The 14011-nt window shown below is 40.7% G+C and overlaps 1 protein-coding gene across 32 annotated transcripts in view; it reads left to right on the plus strand.

Annotated features, from left to right (window-relative positions):
• Positions 1-14011, plus strand: part of MAP4 (microtubule associated protein 4) — a 168468-nt gene that overhangs the window by 62438 nt on the left and 92019 nt on the right. For all 32 annotated transcript variants that reach the window (XM_049716261.1, XM_049716262.1, XM_049716258.1 and 29 more), the window contains one exon: positions 12583-12651. In XM_049716261.1, coding sequence (XP_049572218.1) covers positions 12583-12651 — 69 coding nt within the window. The remainder of the gene's footprint in view (positions 1-12582; positions 12652-14011) is intronic.

The raw sequence follows: 14011 nt of genomic DNA on the forward strand, positions 1-14011 counted from the left end.
GGTTTGATACTCCTCCCCCAGTAGCTTAAAGCTTCTGTTTGCATAGGAGAGAGGAGTCCTAGGGCCCAGGGCTTCTTGCCTTTGCTTTTAGTGGCAGCTTTTTCCAGGTCTGCACCACCTAGAGCAGCTCTCTGGTCCCCCCCCACCCCCCCACCCCGCTGCCTCCAGTCTTTCTAACCTGCAAGTGGGTATGAACTGCTTTTGTGTCTGTGGATCCCAGGGGCCCTTTACTCTCATGCTAGCCTTCACTTAGCCTTTAGCAAATCGTTAAACTCTTTAGTTGAATTCTTCTCACCTGCTTGCATGGCAGGTAAGACACAGGAGAACCATTGCTTACCTCCCATATCTGCTTGAGGGGAATGTCTTTCTTTGGATTCCACACTACTTGGTTGCCCTAAAACCTCAGCTCTCTGGTGAGTTCGTTTTTGTAGTTGAGTTGTTGTAGTTGAGTTCGATTTTGTAGTTGATCTGGGTTTTTTGTTGTTGATAGGGTGGGAGTGACATTTCTTTTGGCTTTCTGTAGCCTGAGTGGAAGAGGAACTCCTGCTTCTTTTAAATGTGCTTTATTTGGGGGGTGGAAAGGTAACCACAAATGATCAGGAGAAATATTATTGAGAGTTTAAAATCAAATTATATCCGTATAAATATTTACTCCAAGAAAAAAATTGGATTCGTTAATGGAAAATGGAAATGTCTGTTCTCTTTTAATCCGTAACGGTCAGTGGAGTTATTTGTCCTTTGATTAACCTAAAAGGAACACTTTAGTTGGAAGAAAGAAAATGGTACAAAGTAAATATTTTAATAACTTGAGTCATGACTAAGATACTCTTCCCATCCGCATTAACTTACCCTCATCAGTCATAGGTGGAGGAAGCTTGCTCCTTTTCATTTAAAATCTTCCTTTAGCTGTGCGTGACTCCTACCACCTGGGACTCAGCTTAGGTGGGTGAGGATAATGAGATGGTAGCAGTAGATTTTCTTGTGGTTCATCTTGGGTGATTTGATCTGTGTACCATGAACTTGACCCAAGAGGAGGAGAATTTTTAAGCAACTGTTTTGCTTATAAAAATTATTAAATTTTTCCTGCTGATATTTTTAATATTTGAATAACCTGTAATTAAACTTCTTAACCACTGCGCCACCAGGGAAGCCCCATCACTGGTGCTCTTAATATGATTTTACAACAGGCTAACTTAGGCCAACTACTGGAAATTTATCAACCAGCTTCCTGCATCTAGATATAGAAAGGTTAGTTAAGTGGGTTACACATAATGGAACTCTCTGGGCAATGGTGTTTTTATTTCTTTTAATTATTATACACCTACTGTAATTGCCCTAGCTTTAAAATGAGGGGGAAGGAAAGTGAGACTGCCTTTATGGCACTTAGCACAAAGTAGGAAATGTTGCTTTTTTCCCCCCAAGGTATAGTTCTTGCCCCAAACCTGGAAAAAATGATTTCTCCAAGAAACTATGGTATTTCAAGTTCACAGTGTGGGTGCTAGGGTTACCTTTTCTGTACTATACCCTTTCCCATTTTACCCCCATTTAGTTGTGAGTGTACACGTATTTTTCCATAGCATTGCCACCATAAAATACCTAAATAGGGCTTCCCTGGTGGCGCAGTGGTTGAGAGTCCGCCTGCCGATGCAGGGGACGCGGGTTTGTGCCCCGGTCCGGGAAGATCCCACATGCCGCAGAGCGCCTGGGCCCGTGTGCCATGGCTGCTGAGCCTGCGCATCCGGGTCCTGTGCTCTGCAATGGGAGAGGCCATAACAGTGAGAGACCCACGTACCGCAAAAAAAAAAAAAAAAAAAAAAATCCTAAATAGCCAAATACCTAGAAATGAAACTGTTTTTCAACTTCTTCTAAAATGCCTGTCTCCTTGGGAAACAATTCTCAAGATACTTTTTCAGAACATATGTATTACTTTTTTTTTCCTTCAAAAATGCTATCTTCCTAGTACTGTTCATTATCAGCTCTGTATGGCTCTGTTTTCAAGGCTAGGAAGACAAAAGACAGAAGCTTTCTCTTAGATGTAACAATATAACTTCTGTCACTCTTGTTCATTCAAAACAGTGTCACAGATGTTTGAATGAACATCTAATACATTGTTGACCCTTAAACATAAATAGTTGGCAAATTTGTGGGTAAGCCACTTAATTTTTCTGTATTCCATGTGCTTATATAGAGCACTTACGATATTGAGAGGATACTTACTCCCCAACATTCCAGGAGGTTTTTGAGGCTAAGAATTTATTTTTATAGAATGTTTTAATCTTAGGACAGTGGTTCTTGAAGTGTGGTTCTTGGACCAGCGGTATCACTTGGGACCTTGTTCAAAATGCAATTCTTAGGCAAACGCTGGGGATAGGACTCAACAATTGGCTTTTTTTTTTAAATTTATATTTATTTATTTATTTATTTATGGCTGCGTTGGTTCTTCATTGCTGTATACTGGCTTTCTCTAATTGGGGAGAGCAGGGGGCTACTCTTGGTTGCTGTGCGCAGGCTTCTCATCGCGGTGACTTCTCTTGTTGCGGAGCTCGGGCTGTAGGCATGTGGGCTTCAGTAGTTGTGGCACGTGGGCTCAGTAGTTGTGGCGCGCGGGCTCTAGAGCGCAGGCTCCCTAGTTATGGTGCTTGGGCTTAGTTGCTCTGCGGCATGTGGGATCTTCCTGGACCAGGGCTCGAACGGGCGTCCCCTGCGTTGGCAGGTGGATTCTTAACCACTGAGCCACCAGGGAAGTCCCAGCAATCTGTTTTTTAAACAAGCCCTTGCAAGTGACTTGGATGCAGGTCCATGACTGAGAAACTTTGATCCTGGAGAAAGGGCCTAAGTATGTCCTGGGAAGGATGATAACTAGATACTACAGAACTTTTCCTTGTTCAACTGACTGGGGCTTTCTGTTGTGGAGTTTTGTAACTACCTTCATTGGCCACCAGAGGGCGATGTTGGCACAGGCCTGACTTTTACACAAGAAGGAGGCCATGCATTGAGACAATGCTGAATCCTCCCCATTTTGCCCAAAGCGCACTCGCTGTGTCTCTTCTTCACAGCACACATGCCCTCTCACCTTCTTCCTACTTCCCTTCTCTGCCAAATTGATTTGCCATCAGTGGGACTCTGAAATCCCACTGCTGAGAAAGAGAAGAGATCGCAGGAGAAGAGATTAAGAAAACAAAGTAAATTTCAATATCCTTATATCTCAGAGCATGTGATTAGTTTAAAAAACTTGTATTGTTTTCAGTGCTGTATGTATTTAGCTGAGAAAGTTTTCACTTCATGAAATGGGAGTCTGTCCTCTGGGACAGTATAGCACCTTTCGAATGAGGACGTACCCTACTGGGTATGTCCAGTAGGGTACGTCTAATCATTTCCCATGATTAGAGCCCAAGCCTTATCTCCAGAGAAGTATGCAAAGCTTTTTCATACTCTAAAACCTAATTGTTTTTATGTTGTAATGTTTTTATTCTTCTCTTCTGAGCTTAGATTTTGAGATCGTTAGGTGTTATGTGTATGGTAGAATCTCCATCTCCCTTTTATTTTCTTCTAATCTCCTTGTGTTGCTTTTATTTTATTCTGGTAAATTGCTTATTTCTTAGTCTTGTAGTTATTGCCTAGTCTGGTAATGTCATTTAAATGAGTTTTATATAAGGCAAAAGTAAATTAATTTCAGTGTTCTCTTGAGGTTACTTTGTAGTTTAGTGATCAGTCTACAGTCAACAATCTATAATTGTTTTCTAGGTAGGTCAATATAGTTGATCAATCTACAGTTAAACAACAATGAGAATAATAATAGTTAACATGTACTTAACACTGTGCAGTTGCCACGGTGCTGCCTCCAGTGTTATTGTGTTTAGTCCTCTTGGTGACCATGGGAAGTAGATATTATCCCGTCTTTCAGGTGAGGCTATTCAGGCTTAGGGAGCACAAGGGAATTGCATTTGATCATTAGTTTATAGTGACAGAACCACAACCTGAACCCAGATCTTATGATTTTTAAACCCCATGTTCTTTCTGTGAACCCTTACCATCTTCATGAATGCATGCTTTCTGATTGATTTAATGTCTCATAACTATTTTTCAAAACTAAAGGTTCACTTATTTAGATCAAAAGGCAGAATTATTAGACCTATAAACATTATGTTCAGGAAATGTAAATGAGAGTCTTATTTGCATAAAGAGCATGTACTTGAGGACTCTGCTACTAATTCATATGAATTTATAAAATCTTCCACTTTCCTAGACAGCTATTTCACATCTTCTCTCTGTTCAAACCTCCAGCACTTGCTTTCCTGTTCATATTCTCAGTTGATGACTTTTAGAACAGATAATCAGTAAACTCAATCAAGAGAGTTTATGCATCCCCCCATCTCCTAAACTACTTTTATCTGTGCCCTTTACTCTGCTATTACTTTTATTGTCATGAGTGAACTGCTCATGCTCTCACTCAAGGGTACTGCTATAGCAATTGTCTCTTCTGTCTCCTGCATCATCAGTTCCTCTCTTCAGCTGGGCCATTCATCAGCATCAAACATACCATAATTTTTTCCTTCATAAAAAATCCTATCTCAATCTATGTCCAGCTCATTTACTTTCTTTTATTCTGCTCCTTCTTTGAAAAAGGTGTATCTACTCCCTAATCCCAATTCCTTTCCTCTCATTCTCTCTTCTTTTTAAAAGAAATATTTATTTATTTATTTGGTTTTGCTGGGTCTTAGTTGCGGCTCGCCAGCTCCTTAGTTGTGGCATACGAACTCTTAGTTGTGGCATGCATGTGGGATCTAGTTCCCTGACCAGGGATTGAACCTGGGTCGCCTGCATTGGGAACGCGGAGTCTTAACCACTGCACCACCAGGGAAGCCCCCCTTTCATTCTCTCTTGAACCCACTCCCATCCGACTTTAACCCACACCATGTCACCCAACTGCTCCTTTGAAGGTATAAGACTTTACATTGCCAAGGATGAATCCAGGATGACTCAAGGTTTTGGCCTGAGCAACCAAAAGGAAGGAATTGTCATCTTGTGAGATTGGGAAGGCTGTAGAAGGAGTAGATTTTGAGGGAAAGGTTAAGAATTTTAGCTTATCTGATAGTGGAGAAGATACCTAGTCAAGAGCAATAGGCAGCTAGGTAAAAGAATCTCTAATTGAGAGGAGAGTGCTGGGCTAAAGATACACATGTGGAGGTTGATGATAAAGCATTGGCTAAAGGTGGTCTTCTACAAAAAATCCTTTACGAGTGGGTTTAGATGTAATCTTCCAAGGACATTCCCTGACTTCCCTCTCCCATCTTCTCCCACAACCCCCTTTATCTTTTCGTCTTCCCTTTGGTAAGTGCCTTTCTTCCCTGAACCTTCCTTTCTCATGGCACTTGTAAGGTCATAGTTAAGCTATTTGTTGTCTCACACTTAAGCTACTCTAGAGTAGGGATAGTGTTTTGTTTATTTTTATATTCCTGCAGAATGACACATTTAGGAAAAGCAAAGAGGCACAGAATAGTTCAAAGTGTACCAGCAACCTCAAGTTGCTCAGTGATAAGAAACCAGAGGTCAAAATGACAAGTGAGACAAGTGACAGGGTGGAACATGGAGAAGCACATCCAGTGACATCATGCAGAGTCTCACAGTCTGTGGGGAGATAAGGTAGGACTCGGAAACTTGGTCAGATATGCATTAAAGAGAGATCACTGCTTTTGGCACATGGTAGATATACAATCATTGCTCATTAAACTGAATTGAAGTCATTTTATCTGTTATTGAACTAGAATCATTTTGTTCAGGTTTGGGTTATGTTAATGTGCAGACTAGCAAGTAATGAATGTCTGCAAACTAAAGTGGTAGGTCTTGGGACTTCCCTGGTGGCGCAGTGGTTAAGAATCCGCCTGCCAATGCTCAACATCACTAATTATTAGAGAAATGAAAATCAAAACTACAATGAGGTATCACCTCACACCGGTCAGAATGGCCATCATCAAAAAATCTACAAACAATAAATGCTGGAGAGGGTGTGGAGAAAAGGGAACCCTCTTGCCCTGTTGGTGGGAATGTAAATTGATACAGCCATTATGGAGATCAGTATGGAGATTCCTTAAAAAACTAAAAATAGAACTACCATATGACCTAGCAATCCCACTACTGGGCATATACCCTGAGAAAACCATAATTCAAAAAGAGTCGTGTAAAAAAAAAAAAGAGTCGTGTACCACAGTGTTCATTGCAGCTCTATTTACAATAGCCAGGACATGGAAGCAACCTAAGTGCCCAACGACAGATGAATGGATAAAGAACATATGGCACATATAGACAATGGAATATTACTCAGTCATAAAAAGAAACGAAATTGAGTTATTTGTAGTGAGGAGGATGGACCTAGAGTCTGTCATACAGAGTGAAGTAAATCAGAAAGAGAAAGACAAATACCACATGCTAACACATATATATGGAATCTAAAAAAAAAAAAGGTTCTGATGAACCTAGGGGCAGGACGGGAATAAAGACACAGATGTAGAGAATGGACTTGAGGACACGGGTAGGGGTAAGGGTAAGCTGGGATGTAGTGAGAGAGTGGCATTGACATATATACACTACCAAATGTAAGATAGATAGCTAGTGGGAAGCAACTGCATAGCACAGGGAGATCAGCTTGGAGCTTTGTGATCACCTAGAGGGGTGACATAGGAAGGGTGGGAGGGAAATGCAGGAGGGAGGGGATATGGGGATATATAGCTGATTTACTTTGTAATACTGCAGAAACTAACACAACATTGTAAAGCAATTATACTCTAATACCGATGTTAAAAAAAAAAAAATCCGCCTGCCAATGCAGGGGACATGGGTTCGATCCCTGGTCTGGGAAGATCCCACATGCCACGAAACAGCTAAGCCCGTGCACCACAACTACTGAGCCTGCGCTCTAGAGCCCATGAGCCACAACTACTGAAGCCCACGTGCCTAGAGCCTGTGCTGTACAACAAGGGAAGCCACCGCAATGAGAAGCCCGCGTACCACAACAAAGAGTAGCACCCACTCGCCGCAGCTAGAGAAAGCCCGTGCACAGCAACGAAGACCCAATGCAACCAAAGATAGGTAGATAGATAAAAAATAAATAAAAAGTGGTCTGCATCAAAAAAAAAAAAACTTAAATTTTAATTTAAAAAGTTTTTGTAACCAAAGGCTCCTAAGCATTAACTTGGTCCAGAGAAGATTTATCATCACAATTATCGGTACTAGTAGTACCCAGTTGATCACAGGGTTTTTTTTGACAAATTATTAACAACCATAAAAGTTGAATCTGATTGGAAATGTTTTTCTAACGAGATTATGGGGGCTATTATTTTCCTTGATTAGACCATAAATCTGGATATCTATTTTTTGTTAGGATGGATGGAAAGGTTTTAACAATATTTAGTCCTATTGTTTTTATAGATAATAATAGCCAAAAAACCTTATTCACTCAGCTAAGTATGTGGGAATGGAAGCTTTATTATGGTAATGTCTAAATCTTTGAGTTACATGCTAAGCATTCCGTAACTCAGTATTATTAAACATTATGACCTCTTTGAATTCTGGAAAAGCAAAGAATTGAAAACTACCTAACCTGGAAAGGATTTGTTAGTCATTAGATAATTCAGTTTGTTTAGGGGTTTGCTTTTGTTTCACAGATGTGTGATATTTTCTTTCATCCGTATGAGGAAAATGACATATTTCTTTTTAAAAGTCTCCTATTTGCCGTATCAACATTGTTTCGCTGGGTGACATTTATTCTCTTTGAACGTGATGCCTTTCTTTTTTGGTAGTAGTTTTCCTCAGTTATTTGGCAATGCTTGAGATTCCCTGTGATAACATGACTGTTTTCTACCACCTGCCTCTGGCAGGGGTGTGACAGTGCTGCCAGGTGTGGTGTGGGGCTCCCCCGCAACTCCTCTGGGTATCACCTTTCACCCGTTGGCTTCCTCTTGTGCCAAAGCATTCAGTCTCTGTTCCCATCTTGGGTTTGGCACAAAGGTGACTATTGTGGGGTGAGGGAAGGAAAGCATGGGGGAAATGGGGACTGACCTGACAGATTTTAACTGAGTCCCATCATCGCTGCTGTCTCTAAGCCTGGAGTACCTTGGAGTCCTGTTTTCCTATGCCTTCTTTGGGCTGGGGTTTCTCCTTAGTGTGGTCTATCTGCTTCATTTTCTTGGATATTCCTTGTAATTTCTGTTCCACTGGGGGAGGGGTACCCTTCTTGATTTCTAGATCTTTTATTAATTTTTTTAGCAGTCTTTCCTGCTGCTTCTAACTGCTTGTGATAGTATGTTGAAGCTGGCCTGTGTGCTTCAGTTGGCTATCCACTATTTAAGGTGCTCAGTTAAAACAGGACTTTACCAGTGGTGTTTGGTATATTTTTTTCCCCACACCTTTTCTGATTATTTATGTGTGTTGTATGTCTTTTTGTGAACTACATACCTAAAATGGATTCCTTTTTTTTTAACATCTTTATTGGAGTATAATTGCTTTACAAAATTGTGTTAGTTCCTGCTGTATAACAAAGTGAATCAGCTATATGCATACGTATATCCCCATAACCCCTCCCTCTTGCGTCTCCCTCCCACCCTCCTTATCCCACCCCTCTAGGTGGTTGCACAGTACCGGGCTGATCTCCCTGTGCTGTGCAGCTGCTTCCCACTAGTTATCTATCTTACATTTGGTAGTGTATATATGTCATTGTTACTCTATCACTTTGTCCCAGCTTACCCTTCCCCCTCCCCGTGTCCTCAAGTCCATTCTCTACCTCTGCATCTTTATTCCTGTCCTGCCCCTAGGTTCATGAGAACCTTTTTTTTTTTTAGATTCCATATATATGTGTTAGCATATGGTATTTGTTTTTCTCTTTTTGACTTACTTCACTCTGTATAACAGACTCTAGGTCCATCCACCTCACTACAAATAACTCATTTTCGTTTCTTTTTATGACTGAGTAATATTCCATTGTATGTATGTACCACATCTTTATCCATTCGTCTGTCGATGGACACTTAGGTTGCTTCCATGTCCTGGCTATTGTAAATAGTGCTTCAGTGAACATTGTGGTACATGACTCTTTTTGAATTACGGTTTTCTCAGGGTATATGCCCAGTAGTGGGATTGCTGGGTCATATGGTAGTTCTATTTTTAGTTTTTTAAGGAATCTCCATACTGTTCTCCATAGTGGCTGTATCAATTTACATTCCCACCAACAGGGCAAGAGGGTTCCCTTTTCTCCACACCCTCTCCAGCACCTAAAATGGATTCTTGAGTTAAGCTGGTATTTCAAAATTTGATAGACTGCCAGATTTTCTCATGAAAACGTTGTTTCAATTTATATTCCTCCAGTGGAGTATGAGATTACCCATTTTCCTACACCTTTGCCAACACAGGCTATTATCAAATTTTAAAAAAGATTTTATCACTCTCATGGCCAGAAGACGGTATCATTTTTGTAATTCTCATTTTCCTATAGTCTGCATTTTATTTTATTTTTTTGCAATTTGCATTTTCATCTGAGGCAGAGTTTTGAAAATATGCATTCTTTCTTGAGCTAGGAAGAATAAATTTTATAAGCTTACTGTGTGAGGGTAAAAGGGAATTTATTTATGCCAAATATGTTCTAGCTCATATTTGTTCTATCTCTGGATAAGTAAAACAATATGTGAAGCCCTAGCATGGTGCATACTGGGTATTTAATAAAAGTCTGTTATCTTTCATTCCTTTATTTTCCTCCTCTTCTTCCAGTTAGTTGATATTTTCTTTTCAGTCTGCCTTGTTCTTTTTTTTTTTTTTTTTTCCGGTACGCGGGCCTCTCACCGCTGTGGCCTCTCCCGTTGCGGAGCACAGGCTCCGGACGCGCAGGCTCAGCGGCCATGGCTCACGGGCCCAGCCGCTCCGTGGCATGTGGGATCTTCCCGGACCGGGGAACGAACCCGTGTCCCTTGCATCGGCAGGCGGACTCTCAACCACGGCGCCACCAGGGAAGCCCCTGCCTTGTTCTTTTAGGTTGTTCTCTTTAGTTGTTCCTCCGTTACCTGAGATTACAGAATGAATGATCTTTTCATTGAGTTTGTATGAAAGATTTCTGCCTTGGATTTGTGAGACCCAGAAGCTTGGACATTGTAGTTTGCTGTCTTCCAAAGTAAAATCTTGCATTTTATACTTTAGTAGCATATGTTCTAGATTTTTACTTGTCTTATGAAAAATATGTCTGTGAGGTTTTTTTTTTTCCTACTAATCTTAGGGAACTAAGCATTATTTGACTTAGTTCCCTAATCTTTTAAAAAATTAATTAATTTATTTATTTATTTTTGGCAGCATTGGGTCTTTGTTGCTGTGCGCGGGCTTTCTCTGGTTGCAGAGAGTGGGGGCTACTCTTCGTTGCAGTGCATAGGCTTCTCATTGTGGTGGCTTCTCTTGTTGTGGAGCATGGGCTCTAGGCACGCGGGCTTCAGTAGTTGTGGCTCGCGGGCTCTAGAAGTACAGGCTCAGTAGTTGTGGCGCACAGGCTTAGTTGCTCCACGGCATGTGGGATCTTCCCTTACCAGAGCTCGAACCCATGTCCCCTGCATTGGCAGGCAGATTCTTAACCACCATGCCACCAGGGAAATCCCTGTGAGGTTGTTAAGTAAGAGTGATTTGTAGGAACCTCTTGGGTTGGCAGGCTGACTGCAGAGCTAGGCAGGTTGCTGAAATGTTAGATATCGTCAGAGCCTTTCAGAAAAGGTTATATGTCCTCAAATTGATCTATACAGTCAGTGCAGTCAAGATCCTATCAGGATTTTTTTGTATAAATCAACAACTGATTCTAAAACTTATATGGAAAAGCAAAGACACTAAAATATAACCAAGACAATTTTGGAAAAGACCTAATTTGCACGACTTGTGTGACATCATTTCAAGACTTTATACAAATACAGTAATCCAGACATTGTGGTACTGGCAAAATGGATAGATTTATAGTTTGGTGGAACAGGAGAGTCCAGAAACAGACCTACACATAATATGGTCAGTTGATTTTCAAGAAAGGTACAAAGGAATCAGTGGAGTAAAGGAGCAATTAGATGTCAATGTACAAAAATATGAACATAGACCCATATCTTATACCACGTTAAAAATTTAACTCCAAATGTATCATAGACCTCAATGGGAAACCTAAATGAAAACTATAAAACTTCTAGAGGAAAACATAGGAGAAAATCCTGTGACCTTGGGTTAGGCAGAAATTTCTTAGCTATCCCACCAAAAGCATGGAAGCATGAAGGAAAAAATGATAAATTAGATTTTATCAAAATCAAAAGCTTTTGCTGTTCAAAAGACAGTTAAGAAAACAAAAATACATTTCTTCGATGTATTTTCTTGGAAAATACATTTATGGGAGAAAATATTTGCAAAACTCATCTGATAAGGATTGGTATTCAGAACAATAAAGAATCTTCAGGGCTTCCCTGGTGGCGCAGTGGTTGAAAGTCCGCCTGCCGATGCAGGGGACACGGGTTCGTGCCCCGGTCCAGGAAGATCCCACATACTGCGGAGCGGCTGGGCCCGTAAGCCATGGCTGCTGAGCCTGTGCGTCCGGAGCCTGTTCTCCGCAACAGGAGAGAGTGAGAGGCCCGCATACTGCAAAAAAAAAAAAAAAAAAAAGAATCTTCAAAATTCAATAATAAGAAAATACACAACCCAATTTAAAAAATAGTCCAAAAAATTTGACTGTTCAATTCACCAAAGAAAATAAAAGAATAGCAAGTAAACAGGTGAAAAGTTGCTCAACATCCTTAGTTATTAGGAAATAAGATACAACTATAATCTATAAGGATAGCTTTAAAAAAAAAAAAAAAAGCCCACTGCTTCCAGAAGTGCTGCTGGTGACTTCCAGGTAATCCTCATGTACAGGAGCAGTGATGGTGCCCTGGACTTTCTACATGGGTTGTTTTTGGGTTTTTTTTAAATATTTATTTATTTGGCTGTGTTGCAGCATGGGGGATCTTTCGTTGCAGTGCGCGGGCTTCTCTCTAGTTGTGGCACTCAGGCTCCAGAGCTCACGGGCTCTCTAGTTGTGGCGCGTGGGCTTTAGTTGTCCTGTGGCATGTGGGATCCTGGTTCCCCGACCAGGGATTGAACTCGGATCCCCTGCATTGGAAGGTGGATTCTCTACCACTGGACCACCAGGGAAGTCCCACGTGGGGGTTGTTTTAAACGGCTCTGTGTCCTTGGACCATTTGGTTTGAATTACAGGTTCTAAACCTATGGTGCTTCATGATGGTTTTATTGAGTATAATAGTAACCTTTGACAGTGTACAGAGCAGGAAAGACTTAGACTTGTTATTAGGAAAGCTTCTCCTGTAGTCGTGGTGCTTATCAGAGTTTGGATGCCATAGAAATCAGTGACTCAGTTCTGTTCTGTGTTTCTGGATTTCCTTTTATTGGATCTTTAAATTTTGGACAGATTTTATCTGCTTTAAGCTAATGCTATGAAGAGTGACAAAAATTCTACTAGTTAGACAGTAGTTGCATCTGTTTTTCATTTTTCTATCTGTCACAGTGGGTAATTATTCTTTGTGCTCATTGCAGGTACTTCATCTTCTCAAGCAACAGTGCTTGCCAACGGTGACCACGGAATAGAAGGGAATGATGCCACTGGTAAGTGATTCCCAGGAATCCCCAAATGTGTGGGTGAAACAGTCACAGTAAACACCTTGATCAGCTCCTTTGAGGAGGATTGTTAGTGGAAGCATATGGATTATTTCTAAGGGTACTCTTGTTCTTGGTGGTTGTATTTAAACCCAGGGCATCTGCCTCATAACATTTCCAACAATGGAAAGAGAGAATTTCATTTGATATTTCTTGAATATCTTTTGTAGTTGTACCACACAGGAGCTGGATCAGTCTTAACAATATGCTTTTGTTGCAGAATGACCAAAAAAAATGTTATAATGGAGTCCTTTGGCTGCTACAGTTCTTTGGGCAGGTCTCATCCCTGAATGCATACTGTACTCAGTTTGCTTTCCATGGCTCAATGTTAGGAAACTTGTGAGCTGGAAATTAAAAGTTCTTTACTTTCTGTTGTGCCCTCAGTCTGTTTTTCCTTTATTTTTCCCTTAACTGTTACTTTTGAAATCTGTCTCTGATGCCTAGCCCATTACCAGGGCTAGCACTGAGTTCCTGTGGGTTCCCCCAGTGTATTTGAAGTGAGCAAAATTCTTGAAGCAGTAGCAGGGTCCATAGGGATGTACAGTACTATGTAAATCTGTGTTTAGGTAGCTGATATGAGAGCCATGTTGAATTTTAAAAAATAACTGAACTTAATTAGCTTAAGTGCACAATCAGGCTGACGCTGTTGACCCAACTGAAAAGACTTTTAACTGGGCATAACGTTTGCTTCACATTACTGCAGGGAGGCAAGTGCTAGCCATGTCTGTGTTCCTCTTCTTGCACGCATACCTTAGCCTTGAGAAGCCTTTCCTTGAGCTACCATAGGATTTCTTGGTTTCTAAGGCTTCCAAAAAGCCTTCTGTTAGCACTAGCAGTTATTCCAGGATTTACTCTTTATTCTGTGACCTTTAGAAATGTTGTATACATCTTTGTATGCTAGGTTTACTGATGACTAGGTTCTATTAGTTGTGAATGTTAGTTTCACCCAGTGACAATAAATCCTTATTAGCAACTCATTAATTAGGAACTCTTCAAAAGCTAGAAACAACCTGAAGTGCGACCTTATTTATCTTCCAGTTTTGTGAACTGAAAGTTTTTTGTTTTTTTGATAATCTTAGTTCGTATGTAGTGTTGACTGTTTCTGTGTCTGCTTTGAAAGCAAAGGTCTATATAATTTTGGTTTTAAGAACATATTTGTAGAAATATCCCCATGATTAAAGGAGAAGCTTGAACACAAACTTTTAAAAAATGAATAAATTCAGCTTTCTTTATTGAGGAGGCAGTGCTAGGGGAAGGAAAGGCTTGAAGGGATTGATTTGGTTAGCCATTTGGAAGAATGAATGCCATT

This window comes from Orcinus orca, chromosome 10 (assembly GCF_937001465.1).
Source record: "Orcinus orca chromosome 10, mOrcOrc1.1, whole genome shotgun sequence".
Taxonomy (NCBI): Eukaryota; Metazoa; Chordata; class Mammalia; order Artiodactyla; family Delphinidae; genus Orcinus; species Orcinus orca.